We start from the raw sequence: 27,177 nt of genomic DNA, 5'->3' as shown, positions 1-27,177 counted from the left end.
CATAGAGTGCCTAGCACTCACGCTGAAGTCCTTTATCCTGAGTAAGCACTAAAGAAAAACAAGCCGTACCAGCAGAGAAACCAGAGCAAAGAGTCCCGTTGTCAGGACACGGGAGTATCCTGCTTGGGTGCGCGTGCATCGGTGTTGGGCAGCCTGTGGAACCTCCCCATGCTTAGAAGTCCAATGCATCAACCAATTTTAACCTCTTTAAAAGGTAAGGTTTTATATTTATACATGAATATATTTATTTAAATATTCTTAATATTTACAGTGCTGTTTCTGCTAAAAATTATGTTACATGTACCATCAGAAAAAGGATGAAACACAAAGGCAGAAAGGTGACATAAAGGGTGAGAGATAAATCACAAAAGCGAGAGTTTTGAGAGCTTAGGCTTCCAGGGTATGCTGCTCCTGTTCTCTGTCAACTGCAGAAGTCCCTTAAATTCCCTTTGTGGGAAACCATGCTAGTTTTCTACATGGAAAACTATCATAATGGATATACAGTTAAATCCTAACCTGAATTAGTTGTAAGAAAATAAAAGTACATACTACTGCTACGAATATTAATTACTTACTGTATATAGCGCCTTTAATTTGAAGATCTGAAAGTGCTTATAAACATGAACTAACCCCCCCTGCGAGGTAGGTAAGTATTATTATCCCTATTTTACAGATGGGGAAACTGAGGCATTAGAGGCTAAGTGACTTGCCCAAGGTCACAGGTGAGTCAGTGGCAGAGCTGGGACCAGCAGCACTCCTGTTCTCCAATCCCCTGCTCTAACCGCTGTGCATGCTTCCTCGGTAGGGACCACACATACAAATACTCGAGTATGTACATATATACCGGTGAGGAATATACAAATGCAATTATCCACAAATCTGCTGAGATATGAATTTGTTTCTGAAAGAACTTCTCTCATCTCTGACCTGAGTACAAACACTGTCCAGCTCTGTTTGATATTCTTAACCCTGGTGTTACTAATTAACTTCTTAATTGGTGATCATTTGTGTATGTGTGTTGCTCTAAAAAGCCAGAAATGACACCGGGGGTGGGAGGTGAGAAAGAAAGCAACTTCAAGAGCAAGAAACCTAAAAGGATAAGTGGTCAAGATCTCTCTCATTCCTGATTCCAAATTCCTTGTGTACGTATAAGGATTGTTACTGAAGCCCAGAGAAGAAAGACCAAGCCTGTACCAGCTGCGTGTCTTGAACCCAAGCCAAGGGTAAGTTTAGCTTGTCACAGGAGAAGCTCAGTGTCCCACCAGCTCCTACCCTGGTCGCTGGCACGGGCAGCGTAGGAGTCACTCACTGAATTCTCTGAAGGAAAGAATAACTTTCACTAAAACTAGTTTTCTTTTTGAGCAATTGAAAAGGGAAAAAAAACCAGTGAAATCCCAAATACTGTGACTGCAAGTGAATTTTAAAAAGACAGGTTTTGCTTACCAAACGCGCTTTTCACAACATACATTAATTTCCCTCCCCTGAAGCTCCTGTTTTAGAGAAATAATAACTCAGCAGCTGCTACAGGAGATGCATAGGTGCAATCAAACAGAATTTTGCCTTTCAGGGGACCAATCTGACAGTTGCCAAACTCCTGGACAGACATATTAATCACAGCCAAATCAAATATTTGTGTTAAATTCCAAAGTCAGCTCCAACTCGCTCATCGCTGGGAGCTAGGAAGCATCTGAGGCATGAAACAGATCCCAGGGGAGCCCCAGCCAAGCAGCCACGTGACGTCCCTCTCGCCTTTAAGATGACATTACTGAGAGATTTTTGCAGCCTGCATTATCCATCACGCCATTCCCGTGGGGCAGTTCCTGCCCCTGCCTTTCCGGGACACAGCAGGGGAACACGCTTCACACAGTTTGCACAGAAGGGGTTTGTCCTGCCCAGTGTCACTTTTGCGTTTTGAGGGGCACCCCAGTTATGGAGTTAATTGTGTTTCATTGTAGTTTTTGTACCTGGTAATGCAGTGCTGCATTTGAATGACACAAAGTGATCATCACCAGCAGCAGCGCGCTTGCTCTCATGGAAAACTCAAAAGCCTTTCCACTGTCAAAGGATATGAACCCTGCTTCTGTCCCAGCCTCCAGCTCTGTGCAGTCTGCACAACCGTACCTGAATTGTTTTCGTTCTTACTCATTACACAGGAAATAAGTGTAAATAAAATAAAAGATTTGGTGGCCCCATTTCTAGTGCGGTTCATAAACTGCTGTGTGGTGGGGTGAGGCACAGGATGATTCAAACTCTTTCCTTCATCCCCCTGGAGCGGCTCTTGCTGATGTTGATCTTTCCAGAAATGAGCTCAGTTTGATTTATTAAATTATTATGAAGGCTTTTGTTGTGAGCTGCTTTGAGAATTGCTTCCCGTGGGTTCTGACTGCAGCTCCCGTGTACCGATAAATTTGCCTCTTAAACGACAGGGGTGCCGGATTTCTTCACGAGCGCTGAGCGAGCTGCTTCTGACCCTGAGATTCTGCAATTCTCCATGTGTAGCGCCGCTGTCGGTTTGCTCAGCTTTTCTTTAAGGAAGAGGAGATGCACTTCTCAAAGACAACTCTAACCCTGCAATTAGTTTGGAAGTCTGAAATCTGTTGATCCAAAAATGCTTTTCGCTCTGCCTTAACTAACACATCTCGAGGCTTACAAACCTTGGGCTTTGCACCGCGTGCTGTTAACGAGACTGATGTCATTGATAAGAGAGGAATATAGAGGCATTGCTGAGCCTGTGCTCGTAATTGCCGATTTGTCTGGACATCAGAGCTGGCCAGAGCCCAATGTTGGCATCTGCCACACTGCTACAGGAGCCGCCTGCATCGCTCGCATTTCTCTGTAGGTGCTTTAGGTGATGCTGTTTCAGGGGTCAAAAGGGAAAGCCCAACAAAGTGCTTTTCCTTAACAAGAGGAGGGAGCCAGGTTTAAAACCCAGGCAGAGTATCCAGCTGCAGGCGTCTCTCTCCTGAGGGGCACTGTTGTGAGAAATCCCTCTCTTCCTGACCCTCTGTGCTGCCAGGAGAGCTGCTGCAGCCTCTTGCTGCCAAAACCTGACCAGTGCTGATGGCAGCTGGAGGTTATCCAGCGTTCTGCTTTTACAAATGCCATTCACAACCCGGCTCTGAGAAGAGGTGATTTTTGGCAAACCCCCCCGTGGGATCCAGTCCGGCTCACGTAACCTCTTTGTGGAACAGATCCTTAGGCCATGACTGCACGAGTGCAGTAATGAAGCTCCGTTGTACGGGAAGGCCGTTTCTGAGCTCCTGGTCAGGACTCGGTTCTGCCAAGAAAGCAGCTAACTGGTAACAGCTCTGGCGTGGCAGTGAGTGCCAATCGCCTGTGTTTCTTAGCAACACCACAGAAGAAAGTTCAGGTATCACGGTGTTAAAAAAAATAAATCAAAATGCTGTTAAAAATTCAACCATTTTGCCTTTGATGGGGTTGTCTTCTCCCCTCTCTGATGCTCCTTAGGACAAAAGCGGTGACGTTCTTAGACCCTGTACAGACACTACCACAACTGGGGAAATAAAAGAGAACATCTACTGCTGCACTCCTTTTTGTTGAACCTTAGAAATGGAAATGCAGAGCCTTTCCAGGCTGCCAGATGCAGTCTGAGCTGCTGTAGCTTGGGTTGCTCTTCAGGCCCAGGGAAGATGATCTCTCCTAGCATTTGTCATACACCACGAGGATGATTTTCTTCCCAAAACCTGACAGCCATCAGAGAGGCAGCAAAAAGTGAATGCAGCAGTGGAAGCAAGTTCAGGAATTTCAAACAACAGATAAAGTTTGAGGGGTATAAATGGTGAAGCCTCTAGTTTAGGTATAAGGGGAAGGCTCAGGGCTGAGGCTGATTCAAGCCTTTAGAAATGCAAGAACCCTACGGAGGTTTGTTTCCAGCAGCCACAGCTTGTTGTGGGTCAGTTCACCTATACAGAATTTGTTAGCAAGGCCAGGTACTGCCTTCCACCATCAGCTTAACTGGAAGGTCATTCTACTCCCTACAGAGGGAATTTCTTTTGGGAATTAGGTTAACAAGCAAATCATAACGTTTTCTAGCTGGATGATCAAAGGACTCTCTTATTCAGTAATGATTTACAATATTAATAAACAACCTGAAAAAAACACACACAACTGAAAGAATTAGAGTTTGTATTGCTTAAAGAAAAGAAGAAGCCAGTTATAAGTTGAAACTCTTTCTAAAAAGATTTTAAATAGGATTCTCAACCTCCTGCTAAGCCACTGCTCACCAGCTGGTTGGATTGATGAGGAAAACTGAGCAGGATGCAGAGATGATAGTGTTGGGTAGCAGCAGTGACAACCCAGTGGCAATGGGATGATAATGAAAGTAGTGGAGAAATCCTTTACTCAGCCACCAGCGTGTCTGAAGTCTGTGGGGTTTGAAGACCAGGACTGCATCCAAAGGAGATTCGTGTGGTTTACAGTGACCTCATAAATGGTGAAATCTTTAGTTTAGTATTTGTGAGTGTAAAAAAAAAAGTAAACTAAAAAAAGTGCAGATGGCTATAAAACAGGCTAACATAACTCCATTTCCAGTTTTGTTTTCCACCTGTGGACAGAAAGGAAATAGTAATAGTAAATCAGATGAGAGCAAACCATTACAAATAATTGGTGAAGTTTTCCAGCGAGTGTTAAGATAGCTTTACTTATAGCCGAGTTGTAACATGATCCTCCTGTCCATCTTTCCACTGGTTTATAAACAAGTCACAAGCATCTCCCCATGAATCAAACACATCCTCTGACGAGTCTATAAGTTTAGAATTAGAGGAACAAATACTGGAAGCACAGTGAAGAGAGCTGGTACAAACCACAGGGCACTCCTTGCTCTGTCCTCTAAGTCTTGTGTTGCCACTGTAGCCCACCTCATTGAGGTTAATTTCACTTTTGGAACAATTCTCTTCTTTCTCTTTATCAATCTGAGAATATTTAATGTCTTTCCACATGTAGTGTGGCTGAATAATTCCATCTGAAATAGTGTACATGGGTTCTGAACTTGGTTCAGGTACGTGTCCATTCATCTTGGAGAAAAGCAGGCCCAGTCTCTTAAAGGACTCCTTCTTGGAGCCAGAAAGTCTCTGAACTCTATTTCCGTTTCGGACAAAGGAGCGCTTACTGATCCCATTGCTTTTTGGCTTCTCTTCCACCATATTGATCCCAGACATAGTTTTAATTAGAGCAGATACATTGAAGTCCTTCTTTTTGTTGGCTACATTGAAAGACACGCTCTTGGCTTTGGATGTTTCTCCTACATCATCCTCATTTGCTTCATCCTTTTGGGACACCTCTGTGCTGCTGGTAGAGTAACTTCTCCTTTGGGGCTTCCTGTTCCCCAAGAGGTCAAGGACTTCATAGCGAAAACTTGAGATGTCCTGTTTTAATTCCTAGGGCAAAAGAAGAAACGAGTAACACTCAGCAGCTTTATCTGTGACATGAAAGAATGATCACATTCCCTTGTAGAGGCGGCTCAGAGTTATGCAAATGGCTGATACCAGACCACCCTAACAAGAACACCACAGATACCATCATTATTCAGTGGCACACACACAAACCCATGTATTAGTAATCCTGAGAACTGGAGATTTCACATCTTTGCCTCCAAAGGCTGTGGGACCCACCCTCTTGACCAACACTCTCTGCCCACCTACCAACCTCCCCCACCACCAAAAGCTCAAATAAGACACTTATAGAAGAGGGGAAACACTGCGGAAATTTAGAAATCCAGCAGGAATCCTGTTTAGTTGACAGGATTCAACTTTAACTTCGGCAGTAAGCACCCTTCGCGTCCATTAACCCAGACTCATTCTTTGGCTCTGTCTGGGTTAGGATTATGAATGTGATGTTGACTCAAGTCAGATAATTCCTACCATTTTCCAATGCCTTTGTCTACATAACATATCGTATAGTAAGATCCGGGAGCTGATCATGTGAGAAGACACTCAAATAATAATATTCTCTGCTCAAAAAACCCACACTTGCACATCATAAATATTCCCAGGTCCAGAAACAGTCCTATTTCTACAGCAGGGTACAAATCACCTTATCAAATTACTGCGAAATCTGCAAGTGGCTGCTTGAATTACTATTAGAAATAATTACTAAGGAATAATAAATTACCTTGAAATTTTCTTCAGTTAAACCTTCGTTGGTTTTGGAAGTTCTTATCATTGCTGCAACATATCTTTTCACAAGATTTCTTATCACTTCCTGAAACAGGAAACAGTATGAGCGATTCAACCGCTGTCTCAGACCAAACTCTGTTCTTACTGCCTCGCATCGAGTTGTCACCAACAGTGGCTGTGCTGACTCTGCTCTCTAAAAAGGAAATTACCTACCACTGGAAACAGAACACTTTCTTTTAAACACCACAAACTTTTGGAAAGGGCTATTTACTGTCCGTCTTGAACACTCAGTTCTTAACTACAGCGAGCAGGTGTTTTGGACTTCTTACCTATCCTGTGGCTAAGCTTGCCAGTTGAAGACTGTTTATCGCCTATCTGAAAGCCAAGGAGGATACGTTGACAGCAAATAACCTGAAGAACCGCCGGGACCTTAAGGGGCAATGCACATCCACGTGAAACCACATCTGCCAGCTGCCTGGGTGTTCACAAATGGCACGTTAGAAACTGCTTTCAGGCTGCTGCCGTGTCTGTGGACAGGTCTGGAAGGACTGAATCACACCCTTCGTGACCTCTCCAAGGGCTCTGGCTCTCCTGTCTTACCTGCGCTGTTTGTTACAGCACAGAGTTTCAGAAGGATGAGATCCATTTTGCCTTGTGTTTGTGTGCCTCCTTGCTGGTCTTACATAAGCAAACCGGTACTTTGAGCTTGCACGTTTATCTTGCCAGCCAACACAAGCAGAGGTTGATGTCTATATACAGAGGAGACTACTCTAAACCTTCCCTTCACTTTCCTCATTTCACACAATAATTTGGGTTGGAAGCGACCTTAAAGATCATCCAGTTCCAACCCCTGCCATTGGACACCTCCCACTGGATCAGGTCACTCAAGGCCCATCCATCCTGGCCTTGAACACCTTCAGGGATGGGGCAGCCACAACTTCCCCAGGCAACCCGAGCCAGGGCCTCGCCACCCTCATTGTGAAGAATTTCTTCCTAATGTCTACTCTAAATCTTCCTCCTTCCCATTTAAAGCCACTCCCCCTCATCCTATCACTCCATGCCCCTGTAAAAAGTCCCTCCCCAACTTTCTTGTAGCTCCTTTCAGTACTGGAAGCGGCTCTAAGGTCTCCCTGGAGCCTTCTCTTCTCCAGGCTTAACAACCCCAACTCTCTCAGCCTGTCCTCGCACAGGAGGTGCTCCAGCCCTCGGATAATCTTCGTGGCCTCCCGTAAGCTGTGCTGTGAAGTCAGAAAGTACCAAATGTCTGTTGTCAGAGGTGACTGACTATGTTAAACTCCAGATAAAAATACTCTTCAAAAAGCAGGAGATGTCTTAGGTAAGACAAATTACCAATGGCCTTTGACAGTATAGCCTAATGTACCGCCTAACATTCTGGAGAATACTTTTCCTTCCACCATGTTGGCATAATATATCACACTGAATTCAAGTACTGAAGCTGGTGGTTTCAGTTTCATCCTTTTTATTGTTTGACTTTAATGAGTACTTGATGACAGGCAAGCTGAGAATAAACAAAACCAGCAAAAACTCCACAAAAGAACCATTCCTCCTTCCTGAGCCGTCCAAAACAAAAGAAAATCCCCATCACTGTTTGAGTTAGGGATGCTTTTCAAAAGAAAGAGCAGGAGAGGAACAATTCAAGAGTGTGTAAAAATGCTGCAGAAGCAGTTTTAATTATGATGGTTTGACAGCCTGCTCCCCCTGATGGCAATGGAGATGTCACCTTTGACTTCAGCAGCCAGATTTAAACCTGACTACTTCAGAGGGTGTGAAAGGCTAGAAGTGATTTTACTAAACCATCCCACCTTTGATGAGGAAATGTTTTAATCCATGATAAGCAAAATCCTCCTCGAGGACCTACATTTATGAAAATGTGTTCTAGAAGCAAGCAAATATTGAGGCATTAGAAAATGAGCAGGAAGAAGAAACAGCAAGTAGAAACCCATGTGCTAAAGAGTTTACCTGGTAATGTTGATTCTGAATCAGGTTGTCGGCGTGCCGTTCCTGGAAAGGGAAAGGCACAGCTATGTTATCTGTTCAGTTCTTTCTTTAGAGCTCCTCATGGCTCTTAGCAAGTTATGATCCAGCAACCGTCTACTGCGCCAGCGGAGCAGTGGCCCCCACAACCCTGTACACGCACAAGCACCCTCCAAAAATGAAGTATAAAACCATGCAGTTCCTTACTGTGAATGTTTTGAGGTTTTCATGCCTCTTTTGTTCATTGTCAGAGTCGTTGCCTGGGCACAGCTGATTGTGAATCCACTTGCAAAGGTACCAGACTGACTTAGGACTTGGGACGATGTTAAAAGGAGGGGGCAGAGTGGCGCCTTCATCAAAGTAACTCATCCAGAGCTTCGTCCGTGCAAACTTCCACTCAATATCTGCATGGTCCTATGACAGAAGGGGAGAGACCATTAGAGACTTCAGAAAGCCCTTCCTGGAGCAAATGCCAGTGGCTGAATAGGTGATGTGAGCAAGAAAGGATTTCTCCAGCTGCAGGCAAAGCAGTATCGCTTCTTCCATCTTCCTCACTGGGGGAGTACCTAAAAAAAAATCAGTGTGAAATGTAGCTAGAGTGTAAAAATACCAACCACTGAGGAATGTGATGATAGCAACATTCAGCTAAAAGAATTTCACACGCTAGGGCCCAGCTTCATCCTTTCGAGGTTGTGCTTATTAACTCGCCAATACAAGAATCAAGAAAACAGAGTTCTTATTTTGCTTTTTTGCTTTCATTAGCACTTTCATTATCACAAACCGTTGTTTCTTACATCCAAATACAATGAATTCTCACCTTCTTCCCTGGAAAAAGATCTTTCATAATGTTTCTTGATTTGTTTAGTTTTTATAGCACCCTTTTTTATTCAGCTCTTCTAAGGAAGTGACAGGTTTTGTGTGTGCTATATTTTAAATCTGGCCTCTGCGTTGTCCTTACACAAAACTGGAGGCATTTTACTGTTTGGTTTGGGTTTTTTTCATTTATATTCTCACCGTGACAGCTTGCTGTGCTCTTGTGTTTTTCATCCCAACAAAGTAAAGGTGGAAAGTTAATAACATTATTTTACAGCTGCACAGATAGGCGCACGGTCCATACTGTCACTAAGAAAGGAATGCTGACTCTGTGCAACACACGGACTTCAGCGCCTGCAAAGTGGTGACCCCCAAATCAAGGCATTTGCCACCTGCTCCATGGAGCCAAAGGGCTGTTCTGCCCAGCAACAAACTGCGGATTCCTTTCAACATCAGGACGGAGACATCTACCTACAGCCTGGATTGAGAGAGGTACTGCAGCTGCTCGAAATGGATTTCATGCTGTTTTGTGCTAGTTTTAAACTTTAAAAATGCCACTGTTTTGTATGTTCTGCAGAAATTCTGACGTTAGACAGAAAGGAAGGAATAGTTTGAAGCCTTCAAGCCAAGCGGTGCTGAACACAGCTTACAACAGTGCACTCCATTTAAATGGTAAATTTGTGTATTGTTATTATTGCAGAGTACAGCAATGCTAAGCTGATGGTTGTGACATTTTAGCTGTTCAGCATTTACATTAACGGTACCTGACATGTGATTAAATGAAAGCCACGATGATCTAGGCTAACAGTGCAAGGAAAAAGCAAAGGAAATATGGGATTTTAAGTTTCTGAGGACATTGCGGCCAGGCTGGCACAAGCAGCCCTCTGGAGTGAGGGATGCTGGGCTGCGGGGCAGCAGCTCTCAGAAACAAGCAGTGAAGTGTAGGACAGGGAGTTTAATAAAATATGGATGAACATCATGCCCAAAAAATTACTACACTGGCTTTCTGGCTACGCTCCAGTGCTCTGACATGGATAAAATATGCTCACATTTTGACAGTGAGGTGCAGCTGAACTCCATTTTAACAGCATATTCAAATTATGTGCAGCTCTTGATTTAAAACTACAGTCTCAGTGGCCCAGGAGCACATTAGCCTCTGCAGATGGTATGAAGGAGCCCAGAACACTTCAGTTTACCAAAGGGGCTGTTTTCAAGCCATAAGTAGACTCAGAGAAGCAGCTTGCCATGCCCCTTTTTGCCTCATCCATCATCAGACCCTGTAAGCAAGCAAATTGCAGCATCACCATAAAGCATTAGAAAGTGATGCTGTGGAAATGAAGCGCTGGGTAGTAAAAAAGGCAGTTTGCAGCAGGAGAAATAACAGCCAAGGAAGAAGAAAGAAAAAAAAAAAAGAGTCCAGCTTATTTTTTCTTCATCTGTCTCTATCTGCAGGCTGCAGCAAGCTCAGCAGACATAGAGGAGGGCAAAACAAGGTGGTCCCATGCAGATGCTGTTTCTTCTTCCCAGACTTTGGGTTAGTGCTCTGAGCTCCACAACCACCCCACAGGATGTCTCCTGTCTAATAACTGCTCAGAGTTAAAGGCAGAGCTGTTCCAGCCTCTTCTGGAAGCAGGGCTGACTGCTCCCTGCTCAGTCGTAAAGGCAGACTCATACCCATCCTTCTACCTAAACATATCCTGGTCTGTCTGGGCAACTTCAGTTGACACAGTCTTCAGAAGAAGGACAGCGAATGACCAGCATCCCATGCCAGGTGAGCCAAGAGGCTGCTGGGGAGGGCGTGCTGCCCGCAGGGAAGGCAGGAGATGAAATCTCTCAGGGCAGAGAAGGGTGCAGAGCTGCACATCGCTGTGCTTTACCTGGACATGCGCACTGACCAGAGAAAACCCAGTGGTGGCTGCATCTTGAAAGGCTGCAGACAAGAAACCAGCACTGCTGGTTTGAGCATCTGAAGTGTTTTGTAGGGGAATATCTGCACAAGATCAGCATCAAGTTATTCAGCCCTGCTGGGAGTAAGTGAAGGAACTACCGCCACCTGGCAACACTGATAGCACTGTGTGGGGCAGCTGGAGCATTCAGGGTAAAGGCAGTAGTGGAAGGAGTGCAAAGACTCTTATTTTGTATAGAGACATCTTTTAAGTTCTTTGTCAATACAGACATCGATGTAGATGTCCTACTGAGGACTCAGAAAGGAGAAAATAATTTGGGGAAGGTTCTAAATCCACCCTACCTTATAGAGAGGTTCCAGTGTCAGTGGTGGGGTGGGATTAGGTGTGGTGACTTGGCAGCAATTTCCCTCAGCACATGAGACCGCACCTAGAATATTGTGTTCAGTTCTGGGCCTCTCGCTACAAGAAGGATGCTGAGGCTCAGGAGCGTGTCCAGAGAAGAGCAACGAAGCTGGTGAGGGGCTGGAGAACAAGGGTTACGAGGAGCGGCTGAGAGGTTGTTTAGCCTGGAGAAGAGAAGGCTGAGGGGAGACCTTATTACTCTCTACAACTACCTGAAAGGAGGTTGTGGAGAGGAGGGTGCTGGGCTCTTCTCCCAAGTGACAGGTGATAGGACAAGGCAGAATGGCCTCAAGCTGCACCAGGGGAGGTTCACACTGGATATCAGGAAAAATTTTTTCACAGAAAGGGTGATGGGGCCCTGGCAGAGGCTGCCCAGGGAGGGGGTTCAGTCACCATCTCTGGAGGGATTTAAAAGACGGGTGGATGAGGTGCTCAGGGACATGGTTTAGTGGCAGATAGGAATGGTTGGACTCGATGACCCAAGAGATCTTTTACAACGTGGGGTTTCTATGATTAAAAGGGCATGTCCTGAGCATAGGTGATTTAGCTATGGATGTTAGATGATGTTTGGAGAGGAGGTTAAGGCAAATCTATAGATTGGGGATTGCAAATTAGTTTCTGGGAAAGGAAGGGAAAAAAAGGCAAAACCCTGCATTTTTGAAGTGCTTTTTCTTTTTGTTCTTTCATTTTAAAATAGCTTAAGAGGGAACTACCTGGGTTTGACCAGGGGCTGAATGCAGGTGCAGGGCAGTGCTATGAAACTTAGCGGGAGTTTCCCATTGGGGAAGTTTTGTGGTTGGTCTGAACAAATCCCTGTCCGTCAAATGTGTCCATGGGTGAGGCTGGTGGGTGTTGGCTTCAGCTGTGCCTGTATTTCTTCCTGTGCCATCTCAGTCAATAAGTGCAACATAATCTCTCTTAAAAGACAGACCCTCTGTACAAAGCTCAAAAGTATGTTTTTCTCACTCTTTGCTGCTGTTGCGAAGTCCTTAGGGTTTACAAACTCAGCCTGTCTCAATTATTCACCTTGATGTTTTGAGAACATGAGCAAATCAGATGAGAGCTCCTGGCAGCAGTTTTGTGTTAGAGATATATAGCAAAGAGACACTTCAATTTTACTGAAGATGTCTTTGTGTGCCAGGAAACCACCATTTTCTTGGTAAGAGCTCTCTTTAGTGCTGTAAGCAGTGAAACCTGCACACAAAAATACAGCTTTCCTAACTCTCCTTCCTGAGTTGAGTACCAAGAGTACCATGCTTCAATAATCATTCAGTACCCAATTGAAACCTGAAGCACACCGAGTTACAGCCGGCCCATCAGTCGCTGCATTGGCTGTGAATGTGGCCCAGTGGACCACCAGACGTGCTCCAGGTTCTTGGTGCATCTTTTCCCGGTGACTGCAGGCTGTTGGGCAAGTTTTACAGTGTTGAGAGCTGCCCAACTCTGAGTCTGCTTTGCATCAAAGCTTTTGCAAGGAGTGCACGTAGATGAACACTCAAAGGGAGCTCCTGAATACCACTACCATCAGAGTCCAACCTGAGGGCCCTTCTCTTGCTCAGCCTGGGCATGGCCACGACGCACCCTGCAAAGCTATGGAATGATGGACAAGCCCAGACCTGCTGGAAGGTTCAGAGCCACCTGCAGTGGTGCTGCGCTACCTGCCTCTTTACAGAGACGAGTCACAGGATGTGGCATGCTAGAACCCATTCCCAGAGACAGACAGCATGGATGTAACCCTGGGAGGCTTCAATAGAAGTGTTTTTCCTGTGAGAGAGGACAGGAGAAAGTACAGGTGCTCTGCCTCTGCTCCGGGAGTGCTGGCAGGAGGTACGTGCCAAGCAGAGGGTGCTCAGCAGTGCAGCATGTGCCCTGCCATACTCTGCTGTGGTGAGGAGCTTCGAGCAGACCCATCCAGCAAGAACAGGATCCTCACAGACCTCTGCTATCTCACGTGATTTCTTAAATGACAACTTTTTGGTAAAATTTATAATCAGCTAAAGAAACATCTCCACCAGCTTTGCAAGTATGACCTCGCTGCTTTGGGAATTTAAATCCAAGTTTGGGTTTGATTGTCCTCTCTTTGAGCTTCTGTTGCTTCTGCCCTGTTCTTGTCATCATTTTCTTTCAAGCACTGCTCATCATTTCCGCTATAAAACACTCTACTTCTTAAGATGGCTGAGCCCTCAAGCTGAAAGAACACATGAACTCAAAGAAACCAGCCCTCTGCTTCTCAGGGAGAAAAAAACCCATATCACTTACTATCACAATACGAGCGTGTCATACCGGCCACATAATCCTCCTGCAAATCTCTGCCATTTGAAGTGAGAATTAATCTCCCATAAAGATTTCCCTGTGGGATCGCTGAAGCCATCTTGCTGTAGCAGTCACAAGGACTTTCTAATTCAGTCAAAGTGATTGTATTCACAGATGTGCCAGATTTTAAATAATCACCTGCTACACTAATTATTCAGGATAATTCAAGCATTAATCCTCATCTTTATCTCCGTGTAGAAAATCTGTTGTTTACATTTCATGAAATGTTCTCTATAAAGATTTCCATCGCCGTCTCCTTGCTGGGCAATACGGCTTAGATCGTCCTTTGCCAAATAACGCCCAGCTTCTCAGCTGGTTCTGACCCAGCCAGCACAACCCTGCCTGTGGAAGACTGTTTCAGTTCTCTGTACGAGATTGCTACCACTGCTGCAGCCTCTAGGTCCCTCAACCTCTTCCTGTGTTTAGCATTTCAGCTCCCTGGTGGCTAGAAAGCTGATGGAGGAAAACGCTGTTATATTTAACGTGGCACATAAGAGCTGAAGCACAGGCTCATCCCATGGGATGCCTGTGGCAAACTAGGGCACGGGATCCTGATCTTGTGACTGTTGAATTAGCATCCCTGAAAGCACTGAGGTAGTCCTGAGTTTATGTCAGCCAGAGCTGATAGGCTGAAATGCATTCTGGCAGCTCCCTGCACTCCCGTTAGCTCTGGCTTGGGCTGGTGTAGAGCCATAGTACAAACTCTCAGCTAAAACATAATGCTGAGAGGATAGTAACGCCCCGCAGCCAGGCACGCCGAGACCTTCAAACTTCTCCACTGTGAAACAATCACAAGATAATCAGTCACTCAATCTCCTCTACTCTGCCCAGAGGTGCCCAAAGGCTTCTGCCCCTTCCTCTAGAAGTATTTTCCACGGATGCAAACCCTCCCCACATCCATTTGAGGAGGATAATGTATGAAGATATCTAGTGTCTTTCTAGCTGGCACAAAAATGGCTGTGTGCGCGTCTCGTGATCTATTATACAACAGTCAGTAGGCTAAGCTGGAAATCAGGCTGCTGCCTGTCAGACACAGTTATCGATGCCTGTGACAATGTCCTTAGGATCAGGCTGTCTGGCCGTGGCGGAGCGCCTCAGAAGGAGGCACGGGAAGCTTGCCTTTTGTGCCGGAATGCTGGCAGAAGCTGGCATGATTTCTGTACCAGGAGTGGCAGGACCGCTCTCTGCTGCTGTCATAGGATCATAGAACAGTTTGGGTTGGGAGGGACCTTAAAGCCCATCCAGTTCCACCCCCTGCCATGGGCAGGGACACCTCCCACTGGCTCAGGCTGCCCAAGGCCCATCCAACCTGGCCTTGAACACCTCCAGGGATGGGGCAGCCACAGCTTCCCTGGACAACCTGGGCCAGGGCCTCACCACCCTCATGGTGAAGAAATTCCTCCTTATGTCCAGTCTAAATCTGCTCCTCTCCAGTTTATACCCATTGCCCCTCATCCTATCACCACGAGCCTTTATGAACAGCCCCTCTCCAGCTTTCTTGTAGCCCCTTCAGGTACTGGAAGGTCTAAGGTCTCCTCGGAGCCTTCTCTTCTCCAGGCTGAACATCACCAACTCTCTCAGCCTGACCTCGTATGGGAGGTGCTCCAGAAGGTACCAGCAGCAGCTCCACAAGATTAGGAAGAGCCCAAGCTTAGTACTTTCCTCTAGGAAGAAAAGAAGGAGGAGACACAGTGTTCACCTTTAAAAGGTGCTCGCTGATATATCTTATTTGCAGCCTATGGAGTAAGGCAGGCTCACTGAGACACAGGAACTTCAAAGGTGCTTTTCTGCTGTGTAATTAGCTGCTCTGGAAAGTGTAGGAGAAGCCATTAAACTCTATTTAGTATATTTCTATCTCACGTGCCCTTTTATTGCTCTGTGCTAAAGCAGAGCAGGAGACAGCACAGAATATACATCAGCAATGGCTTTGAAGCAGGCGAGCACAGGAAAGATTCCCTACCCTTGTGTGTCCTGAACAGGAAGCATTGCAGAAAGAGGGTCAGGAGAAAGTTAATCTTTACAGAACCTGACACAGACAACTCTTACGCAGTTTCAAAGCTGTTAATTTTGTTATGCGTGCCAGGCAGACCAGTAATAACATCAGCAGAGCTTGGGGGTTTAATGACAAGCTCAGAGAAGCAAGCAGCAAAAATCCAAACAGGATATTTGAGGTAAGTTATGTTTAATATTTTTCAAAGAAAAATATGTCATAGGAAGGAAAAATACGCGTTATGAGGAAAATCAGGGACCTACAAAGGCAATTAATGCATAGGTAATTCAGCAGCAGCTGACAACAAATGACTTTGCTTTCAAAGCTGGGGACGACGTACTGAAGGATAAGAACTTAATAGGATCAATCTCAGAAATAATACAAGAAAAACTACCAAAGGAGGACAATCTAGCATTAGAAAAACCAATTAGAACAGTTAGGGAATGAGACGGCCAGAGAAAAGATGAAAGTACTGTCTAGCACAAACTCACACGCCGCACTGGGTAAAGCAAACTGAGTCCTGACCAGCAACCAGACATTGGCACCAGGGAAGCTGCAGTGGCCCCACGCCAACCGCACGTGGCTTTGAAGAGAAGCGTGCAGCAATGCCAGGGGGAGAGTGAGCCCATGGCAGACGCAAACCAGCACATACAAAGCGAAGGAGCACCCAGATATGAAGGAAAACATGCCCGGAGAGCTGCAGAACCAACCCCAGGCACGAGGCAAATGGACAAGGGCAGAGCGTGCGGTGTGGGAAGGGAGAGCTGCTCCCCAGGCAGCAGCTCAGCTGGGGATGCAGGGCGTATTCTGGCTCCAGCACAGTGAAGGAAAAGGCTGTTCATGAAGCATAGACAGGTCCTGAAAAAAATACTCATAAATAAATACCAGCACTGGGATACAAGACAAGTGAATTCTTGGGCCAGAATACAGGTAAAGACTTGATTTCAGAAAGAGCTATCCTTATGTGATAAAAGGCAGAAGGCAGCAAAGCTCTTATGGCAGGAAATCAAACAGGACAAGGGAGAAAGAACCCCAAGTCTGAATTTTTACATAGCAGACATTTCAGATAAACCATCAATGGGACCTGGATGGAGAGCCCAGTCACGGCAGAGCCCATAAAAGAACATACTGGAAGTTAGAAATAGCTGCCTTAATTTTGCACTGTTCAAGCTCCCTCACAGATCAAGGGAATGGCCAGTTCAGTGTCAACAAGACATATAACACAGTGACTGTGTTTTATAATAAGATAGATAAAGGGATCCATCTTTGGAGCCCAGGCAAAGAGGCTCGTAAATTGTGGAAATGGGCAAGGTCACTGGTTGCAATGGAAAAGAAAAGCACTAACAGCTTCTGAACAAACAAGGTCAAGTGAAGAGCAGAGGCACTCACTCCTGAGTGACACCACAGCAGACCTATTAGATGAGCTGTTGCACCAGCCATCACTTCCCCAGAATGGAGCTCTAGACTGAGAGTTGGCTCATTTTCCCAGCTCTGGGGAGTCAGTTTGTTTGTACTTGGAAAATGCATGCTTTAGCATCTCTGCTATTTATATCTTCCATGTGCAGAATATATTCATAATTAAAATTTTTATTATAGCTTACAATGCACTGTGTTCCACAATGTATTGAGGTTATATATATATATATATATCAATTACTTCTCATCTCCCACACCAGACTGGACAGAAACAAGGATGGCTAATGAGAAGGCCAGGGAATATTACATTTGAGAAAACACAGGGAACTGTGGATTGTGCTGGTTTTAGTGCAGTTAAATTATTTGAACTGACACCTTTTATGTCTTCAGTCATATTCCAGCAAAGTTCAGTTTTTATTTTAATAGTCAAATAAATCAGAGCAGTAGGAAGGTCATGAAGAAAAGCAGTTCTCTAAGAAAGCCTCAGCAGGAAGAAACAATGAGAAAGATATCACTAAGCTTTGTTCTTCCTGCCATCCATTCTCTGTCCTTTATCACTGCCTGATAAGAGCCTCTTTTCATGCTCAAAGTCAGAGAGGTAAGGTGCATCTGTGCTGATAACATTAACTACCTCCAGCCAGGTCAAAATCAAGTCATTCCCACGTGCACATAGTGGGATGGTGGACTGAGGAGCTAAAAAAAAAAAAGAACTTTGCCTCATTTCTACCTGCACTATTTCCAGAATACTGTCTTTGATTTTTTTTCTACGTAGCCTGTCAGCCTGGGATTTGACTTGTCCAAGAAAGAAGAAATGTCTTGAAAGTGATTGCTGCACTGGTGGAAGCCAGGTACAAAGGAGAATCACGTCCTTCTCTGTACCTCTCTTTATTTGATTCTGATTTCTTTTTTTATGTCCAAGATAAATAAGTCCTAAGAAGAAAAATCCCACTTTGGATCCCCATGTGAAATTCAGATCCCAAGATCCAGTCTGTGCCATTGTAAATATGATTTCAGCTGGGAAATGTCAGCTGCAACAAAGGTATTTAAAGATTTAACCTTTTATTTAACATGTTATTTAGGCTCATTTGTAACTTTTAGATCTAAACTTTGATTATGAATAATCACAGAGCACATTGGATGGTCTTTGCCACTCACCCCTCGGCTACAAAAATGTTTACCAGAATGTCTGGTCAGCCCTTGCTGACCAGAAGGGCAGTAACAGTAAATTCAGTACCATTCTGCCCCTGGGAGCTGTTTTCAATTGCTACTGGAATTGCCCTGAGTCAAAGCATATTTCCTCAGACCTTACAACCTTTTTTATGCACATATACACACACAGCCTTTGTATCCCCAAGTAACCGAAAGAATAAAAAACGATCACTCCCAAACTTCTACAGTTAAGCAAGGAAACCATGCACATGCATTCAGGTACTAAATGCTTTAGTATTTTGCTCTCACAACTGCTCATAAACGGCCTTTCCCCAGCAAAGAGAGTCTGTAGAGGCTCTAGCACCCGTGGGAGAAGCAGGTGCCTGACCCCTCTGGGTGTCAGCCTGTTTGCAGAGTCACTGAAACGCAGAGCATGAGCTTAGCTGCCACAAATTGAAAAATTGCTCAGAAATGAAAACCCTAGCTAAACATCCTGGTTATTTAAATAGATCCTCGAGCCAAAAGAAAAGGAACCATTATAAATGTATGAGATCACTCAAGTCTCTAAGTGAATCTCGAGCTGTGTGGGTACCACTGACTTGGGAGATGAAACTTTAGTTTCTTCCCCAGATTCTGAAAGCAGGGGCTGCAGCTGAGGAGCTGCGGGGGAGTGGACCGGAGAACAGAAATACAGACAAGGAGACACAGCACAGCATCCAGGTAATTAGACATCTTCCCATTTAATTGGATGGAGTTGCATGTATCCCGTTTCACCTATATAATCAGCATCAACTTATTTGCTAGATTGCAGCGCATTGAAAAGGAAATCTGCGAAGCACAGGCATCTAAAAAGTCACGTTTCAGAGAATTCTTAATATAGCTGTTCCCATTGCTCAGTATCAGGTGAAAGCTCTTCCCAGATAAATCCCTTTCAGTTTTTCACTGCTTTTTCTTTTATCTTTCACTTTTCTTCTGCCTTCTTAAGAGAAGTCCCCTTGATGCAGAAGCACAAGATAATGCTAATTGAGCTTGTCAGGCCTAAATAAAAGATGGGATAATGCAGAGGGCTGCAACCTATGTAGCCCCATCTGGTTACTTCAACTTCTATCATGTAGCAAAAGCAAACCTTGCTGTGCTACTTTGCACGTAATGGGCAGAGAATTATTGACCTGTCATGCAGGGCATTGGCGTGTTAACTACACCAGAGAAAACAGAACCCACCTACATAAATGCCGGCAAATTCCTTCTAATACTTTCAATCAGGAAGTGGTCATCTACAGATTGCAAGCTGTCCTGGTTCTGGCTGGGAAAGGGTTAATGCCTTGTTTTGGAGTATTGGTTTGATCTGGCCAGTGAGCAGTTGGTTGCTTGCTTTGTATTGCTTGCTTGCTTTGTATTGCTTGCTTTATATTTTCCATTATTGTTGTTATTTTCCTCTTCTTCTACTGTTCTACTAAATTGTTTTTATCCCAACCCATGAGCGGTGCCTTTTCTTTGTGCTTCCGCACCCCACTGGAGAGGAAGGGGCAAGTGGGAGAGGTGAGCAGCTGCCACGGTTCTTTGTTGGCCGGCAGAGACAGAACCACGACAGTCCTTTTACAGCCATGTGGTTCTTTGTTTGCCTGGAGAGTCCAAACCACGACACAAGCCCATCTAGTTTTTCACTTAAATGTAATGTTTCTGCTCCTCTGAATAAGCCCCAGCGTGGTTTGGCCATGGTGCTACACAGGGTCAGATAAATATCTGAGTTTTCAAAGATTAAAAACAACAGAAAGGATTAACCTTTGGATCCTGCAGACAATACTTGTATGAGCAGGGGCTTGCAGGATTGGGCCCTAGGATGGAGGATTGGCTTTGTCTATTCTAACAGCAGAAGAAAGATGCAGCATATAAAGTCAGAGCACATCGAGTCCTTCCATTTAGAGGCTCTGCAAACACCAGATGAATATTAACGACTTGATTCAAGTCCATGGGTTATATGTAATTAGGCCAAAGCAAGCGAAAAGACAAACAGTTCTACACCTTCAAATGAATACTTTAGCTTGCTAACAAAAAGCAATTAAGCTGCCTGCCAGTCTAGAGCAAGGCTACAGGGCTAATTTCACACAAAGGCCTCTCGCTGTATGGTGGCATCGCTGCACGCCACTGCTGCCACATATTCCCCTTGACTTTCAAATAAAAATCTGCTCGATTTCCCCTTCATCCAGTCACAAGCTCCAAAGTGAGCACCCAGCCTTGGGAATCAATCCCACTCCTCATAAGACGTGCTACAGCTATTCAGGAGGGAAGCAGAGAGCAGAGGTCCAGCATTTCTTCACACATATCACACTTCATGGGGAAGTGTAAGAGAAATCTGCCTGTCCAAATGTCACAAAGGCACCAAGTAAGTTCAGGAGAATCTGTGATTTCAGTTAATTATTACTGATGACACAGATGAGCTTTGGGAGCGCAGCAATTGAGACTTGGGTAATTCCTCTCTCGTGAGGCCTCATCTGGAGTACTGTGTCCAGTTCTGGAATCCCCAACGTAAGAAGGAGATGGAGCTGTTGGAACGGATCCAGAGGAGGCTACAAAGATGATCCGCGGGTTGGAGCACCTTCCATACAAGGACAGACTGAGAGAGTTGGGGTTGTTCAGCCTGGAGAAGAGAAGGCTCCGAGGAGATCCTATAGTGACTTTCCAGTACCTGAAGGGGCTACAAGAAAGCTGGAAAGGGGCTGTTCACAAAGGATTGTAGTGATAGGATGAGGGGCAATGGGTATAAACTGGAGAGGGGAAGATTTAGACTGGACATAAGGAGGAGGAATTTCTTCACCATGAGAGTGGTGAGGCCCTGGCCCAGGTTGCCCAGGGAAGCTGTGGCTGCCCCATCCCTGGAGGGGTTCAGGGCCAGGTTGGATGGGCCTTGGGCAGCCTGAGCCAGTGGGAGGTGTCCCTGTCCGTGGCAGGGGCGTTGGAGTCAGATGATCTTTAAGGTCCCTTCCAACCCAAACTATTCTGTGATTCTATAATTACAACTGCATTGTAGAATGAAGAAAAGACTTGAGCGTATTACCTGCACCCAGAATCCAGGCTCTGCATGTGGCAGTGACCAAGAGGATGTGTGTGTTGGTCAGCAGGAGCCCCTAAGGGCCATAAAACTGAGAGAAAAACAGTGATATTTCATTTAGCTGACAAACAAAAAAAAATGAGCCATTTAATCCTCTTTCTAGAGCCTAGTTGTTTTGCTATGCCATAAAAAGCTTCAAGAGGCATTAATCCCAGCTCATATTGGCAACAAGAGTATAATTTAATTTCCTCCTGTATGACGGAGTTAAAAAACATACACATCTCAATTTCTCCTAAGAAATTCAAATTAATGGTTCTGAAATGTGGTTTGTGAGAGGAACAAATTCTGATGCTTTACAATAGCTTGGATTTGAACCGGGCTTTGGAGCTGGCCTTACCTCAGTGGGGGTACAATGCACCACCCAAAACTTGCCATGTGCAGGGACTGTCCAGCTGTGTATCTTGAACTGCGTTTATTGATTCATAAATATCTTTCTTAGAAAAACCACCAAATAATAACTGTGCAGGTCATGCAAGCAGAGGAGGTGCAACATTTTTTGACAGTCCTAACGGTCATAGATCACAGTGGGGAAGAGAATTTCTGCTGCTGTTGTGAATTAAACTGGGTAGCAATTACTGCTATAGTGTTGAGGGAGTTCAACTAGTGCAGAAAAATAGAGGAATTCTTGTTCTTTGTAGATCAAGAAAAGTTTGACGCTACTTCTTGGGGGACACCCAAAATCATCTTGGAAACAATGTTGTAGGGAGCTGAAAAATCTTTATATTCCTCTGTGCTTGAATTTTTAAGCTGTCTACTCTGCAAAAATGGAGAAAATTGCATGTACAACATCTCTATACTTACAGTCAAAATTTTCTGAAAGCGATCACTTATTTTTAGCTGCGCAAACCAACTGTTTCTGTTTACTGTACAGCTTTTGTTCTGCTATGCAAAATATTTATCATTTTCATTCTTTTCCTCCACAATATGTGCTAACCCACTTCATTTCATTCCATCATTTAAAACTGCACTCCTAATTCGGTGTCCAATGCCCTAAATTCTCCAGTCTGAACACTGGCAGCTATGTTTCAGTGTGGTCACACACTCTACCTGCAAAGAGAACTCCTAAATAAATCAAGCAGGCAGCTGTCTTTTGCACTAATAGCTGTCTGAGATGAACTAGTTTGACATAACAGGCATATAAACCAACAGGAAGATACAAAATATAATATACAAAAAGAATTTTGTAATTTAATACCTACTGCTAGAGGGAAGTCATTATTCCAACATCACATGTACACCATGTATTCCGCACTTGAAGCTGTAACACCTTCACATGCAGTAGTTAGAGGTAGTTTTTCTTGGACCTACTTTGGTGTGATGCTATCTGTGAGGTTTAAAGCATCACTGTGCTTTCTAAAAACATCTGAACGCTGCAAGTGCTTACATCTCCCCTTAATGCATCCGCTGCTGTGTGGCGCTTATCGCTCTAACTCACCTGGAACCCAGACTACTGTTCACAGCCCTGTGGTTTCCTTAGTCTTATTTTCCATGGCTATTGCTTCCATGGCTTCATGCTCTTGCAGCAGTCAGGGTGGTACCATTCCAGTGACTAATTCCTGCATGACTTCCCAGAATATCACAGGTGTGTCCGTAAGGAACGTGCTTTCAGGAAATACGCATAATTCCCTACAAAATGTACCTGCACCCTACGGCACCAGTGACACCCACTATCACACTGTTCTGAAAAAATTACGACTGGCAGAAGGATTGTGTAACTTCAGAGGTAGCCAAGTGGCAATCCTATGGAACAGCCTATCACATCATTGCCCTCAAGTGTCCTCATTGCCCCCTCATTACCTTCCGTCAGCTGGGAATGACGGAGCCACCTGACTACTCTCTGCTAAGTTCCATTGTTCTTCCTCTTGTCATCATGACATATTCTTCTTCTATTCATCATCCGATGGTATTTCTGTCACATCTGGGAAGGTATTGAGATGAGAGACCCAGCAGTGCATAACATCAAGTTGCATTCTGCGCTGCTTGTATAGAACATTCTGATCTTCACATATTCAAACAGCACAAAGCATACAGAAATTTTGTGGGGCATTTAGATTTTGTTAGCTTGGTTGGGGAAACAGTGTTTTCCATAACCAGCTCCTGATAATGGTTTGGCAAAAGTGAAAAATGGGGTGTTTAAAAAAAAATCAATATTGAAACTGCCTCAGGGTGTCTCTAGAAAAACATATTTACTGGAATTTGAAATAGCTTAGTAAAAAAACAACAAAATTATGGCAGAAAAAAATCCACCTTGTGTGAGTAAGGAATCACTCAAAGCTGTGTGGAAGTTTTACTCTTTGCTTGCCTTGCTCTGTCTTCCCTGTGGTTTCATGCTGTGTGCCTACAGTGCTTAATTAACTACCAAGACTTAACCCCCATACAGGGGAGACAACACGAAAAGTGGAGAAAGAACAGCAGCTTATATTCTCCTTTCTCCAGCCTCAGAGCAGAAATTCATGTCTATAGGAGACAATGGAGAAAAACTAACCTGAAGAATGCCTGTTACAAATAACATATTTGTCCCTGGAAGTAAGGAGGGGAGAAAGACTGTTTGCCCTGCAGCAGTGCCACCGGTTCATTAACAAGTGGAATTAATTACAATGTCTTCACCACTCCACTGCAGGGAAGTCAACAAGCAGAGATGCACTCTTCATTCCTCATGTCCACTGCCAAATCCTGCACATGGCACAAGGTTTCCTACTGATGTATTTGAGAAGGTCTCCACCTCACTCCAAGGCCGCCTTGATCCTTTCCCTCCTCACTCCCTGGAATGCTGTCATTCCATGTGCATTCAAAGTAATGTATTAATAAATACCAGGTGGAAGAAATGACCAGTCTAGCAACCAGCCTACTGTGTATCAAAAAGGGGTAGACTTGATTACAGGAGGTTAAAACATGACCCACAGTTGTAAAGCTCAACGTTTATTAATGACTTGTTTTCTTCAGGGAAGAGATTAATTGATGTTTGACCTTAGAAGACACATGAAGAAAACTTGTCCCTGAGAGAATGCTGTGAGCATGCAGAAATATTAGCCTCAAAACATACTGCATGAGAAGAGGCTGGAAGTGGCTGCCTCTTGCCTTCCCAAGAAATGCCACCGCTCTCCATAGCAATTGCAATATGACAGCTTGAGTGACAAAGAAGTATCCTGTAGCATTTTCACTGTCATCTGTTGGAGCAGGGGGCTCATGCTGCACACTGAACTGCGTGTTATGGCTCCATTATGAGTTCAGCCCCTTACCCTCAGGTCTCTCACAAGCGTACTTTCTGATGGAGCAATTCGCTGTTCCCAACTGCTCCATAGACAAAACCATGAACACTACAGTCTGCTCTGGACCATTCACTTCAGTCCATTGTTATGATGGGTCTCTACAAGTCATGTGGGATTGTTTGTAATGTGTCATTGCATCACTTAAATTATTCAGGGGCAAGCATGATAAGTGGTTTGTATCCCAATGAATAGCAAAAATCGCTATTCTTATGCCAATCTTAGGTTTGGGCTTTGTGTCAGTGACAAACCTATTCTATGATAACAAAGAAAGGGAACAGGAGAAAGTGGCCAAGGACGGTATCTTTGTTTTCTGTCCCTCATTCCAGTCTCCCTGGAATGTGAGGAGTAGCACTGAACAAAGAGAAAGCACTTGGAGCATTGAAACAGACTGATAAAGCAGCGATGCCTTTGTGATAAGCTGCTTTTCTGTTCATTTGCAAGGTCAACGGCCCAGTTTTTCTCATACTTTTTAACACGCTGGAGATCAAATGTCCAAAATATCACCGATTTGTCCGAGTCTATGCTCAGTTTGACTAGATGACTACATTTAGGAGTCACCTGAATCAGCAGATGATCAACAGCAGTAGTGGAAACTGTTCAGGCAGCCAACTCCATAGTCCTGTGTGCTTTAGCCAGGAAAGAAGCTAATCCACACATTTCTCCAGAGGTTTGTCCAGAAAGGTGGGAATGGAAATAGTAGCAGAGCTGGTACTGGTTATCCTTCTCTCTGTTTTATCCTCTCTCTTCTAGACTATATCCAAGAGTCATCCAAAGGAAGTCTTTCATCTGCCTGTACTTCTGAGTGACCAGCGGAGGACACAAATGACTTTCCTAACTCCTGTTTCTGTTCACAGATGATGTAACCCTTCATCATCTCACCATCTCTAAACCTATCACGACAGGTGTCAGAACTGGAAAGTAAATACCCCCTGGTTTACCTTAAGTACCATGTACACAAGTTTTGCTTCCCTGTGTAGTTTACCTGAAGAATCTAAAATGCAGAGCCCTGCTGCTTTAGTTTTCAATCTGTTGACAAATTTCATCATCAATGTACAGACTGGCGCACAGAATGAGATTCCAGTAAACAGATGAGTTTTGAACATGCAAATGAAGATAAAGTTAAGTTTGAAACTGGCTCTACAGCCAACTGGCAGCCATGAGCTTCCTCAGCTCAGATCCATCCTGCACTGAGGTTACTCAGGAATCTGAGATTATGGGTCTACAGAGTCAGCTGCCAGGAGGCTGGCCGGTGTTACAGATGGAAATGATTTCATTTCAGTGGGAAGACTATGGAGTAAGAAGTTATAGGAGTGGACTCCTGACATACATGGTTTCAGATGAGAAAACAGAAATACAGGAGAGAGGAAAAACAAATACACAACACCCTCAAGCTAAAACCAAACATCAGGAAGCAGTGGGAAGGCTTCCCTTTATGAACTCTCTCTGTCACAAACTAAATCAGCTGCTAATGACAAGGTGATCAGTTAGGTTACTTTGCAGGAGAAGACAAGGGCAGATCACAGCTGATAAGCCTTTTCCAGCTAAGAAGCATCACAAACAGAGCAATAACTCCTCCGCAAGCATGATTCAAGCTAGTGAGTAGAAATCCCAACTCTCTGCTGTCAAAAACTGGGGGCAGCAGTCTCCAGCATCCCAGAAGACAGACAACTGCTGTGAGCCAAACAGATGAGGCACATGGAGAAAAATAAAAGCAAAGAGAGAAGAATGAGATAACTTACGGCAATGAGCTGGTAGGAGTTGTTCATCATGGCTATGAGCATGTTCAGCAGCACAACAAGGGAGATGACGTTGTAGGTTCCAAACATAGTGGCCCCAACAAACTCTGTGAACTCATGTCTGGCTTTTACGTTGGTGACGTAGAGGTTCAGCAGACCAAACACAGACCAGAAGAGTGACTGGAGAGTCTCAAAAAGTCTGCAAATAAACCATAGAACCATAGAATAATTTGGGTTGGAAGGGAACTTAAAGATCATCTACCACCAACCCCTCCTGCGATGGGCAGGGACACTTCTCACATTTTTACTTGTCTACCTGACTCTGGGGAATGGAAAACAATGCCCTGTTCAGGTGGGGAGCACACAGACACAGGGAGCCCCGGACACAGGAGCCCCGAACACCACAAACTGGCTGCTCAGGACAGCCACTGAGGGAGGCAGAAGGCACTCCCTCTACAGCGACCCACTGGCACACGCACCTGAGGGTTGTGCCACATCAACAGCATCTGCCACCTGTCTGAGAGCCTTGCCCACAGCCTTGTGAGACGCCACAAGCCTAAATGCCCTGAAGGAACCCAAGGTTCCCTTTCTGGCTCTACACACATGCAAAACCCAGCCACAATGTAGTCCCTCTAAAATTCCCATGCTGTGATACTGCTGTTATCTACAGGCACAGGCTCTCCCATTTAATCAGCGTCTGCGTCACTAACGTGCCTGCAGACACAGGTAACCCATCCCCAATTACAGCTTGACCATAGTAGTCAAATAGTACACAACTGTGAGGCACAGGATGCCAGAAATCACACCCACTTGCACCTTTTGCTCTAACATGGGGTGAGAACTTACAATTTCTTTGGGTGCAAGTGAAGCAGGCCAGTGTGCCAAGACCCTTCCTGTTGGCAATGCATGTGGCCAGTACTGCTGGTGGCTCTGGCTTGTTTGGG

The 27,177-nt window shown here is 44.8% G+C and overlaps 1 protein-coding gene and 1 long non-coding RNA gene across 3 annotated transcripts in view; one reads left to right on the top strand and one right to left on the bottom strand.

Moving 5' to 3' along the window:
- Positions 1–111: 111 nt before the first annotated feature.
- Positions 112–10,702, top strand: LOC128853205 (uncharacterized). The gene is made up of 3 exons (XR_008451521.1): positions 112–214; positions 9,520–9,614; positions 10,395–10,702. It is a non-coding gene; the product is annotated as an uncharacterized LOC128853205 (long non-coding RNA).
- The window catches only part of TRPC5 (transient receptor potential cation channel subfamily C member 5), a 101,861-nt gene continuing 74,891 nt past the window's right edge, over positions 208–27,177 (bottom strand). For both annotated transcript variants that reach the window (XM_054075911.1, XM_054075912.1), the window contains exons 7-11: positions 26,237–26,432; positions 8,337–8,543; positions 8,115–8,156; positions 6,130–6,219; positions 208–5,396 (exon numbers count right to left, since the gene is read on the bottom strand). In XM_054075911.1, coding sequence (XP_053931886.1) covers positions 4,662–5,396; positions 6,130–6,219; positions 8,115–8,156; positions 8,337–8,543; positions 26,237–26,432 — 1,270 coding nt within the window. In that variant the 3' untranslated portion in view covers positions 208–4,661. The remainder of the gene's footprint in view (positions 5,397–6,129; positions 6,220–8,114; positions 8,157–8,336; positions 8,544–26,236; positions 26,433–27,177) is intronic.

Source organism: Cuculus canorus, chromosome 10 (assembly GCF_017976375.1).
Source record: "Cuculus canorus isolate bCucCan1 chromosome 10, bCucCan1.pri, whole genome shotgun sequence".
Classification (NCBI taxonomy): Eukaryota; Metazoa; Chordata; class Aves; order Cuculiformes; family Cuculidae; genus Cuculus; species Cuculus canorus.
Note: the sequence above shows the minus strand (reverse complement) of the source record. Positions and strands in the feature narration are given on the sequence as shown.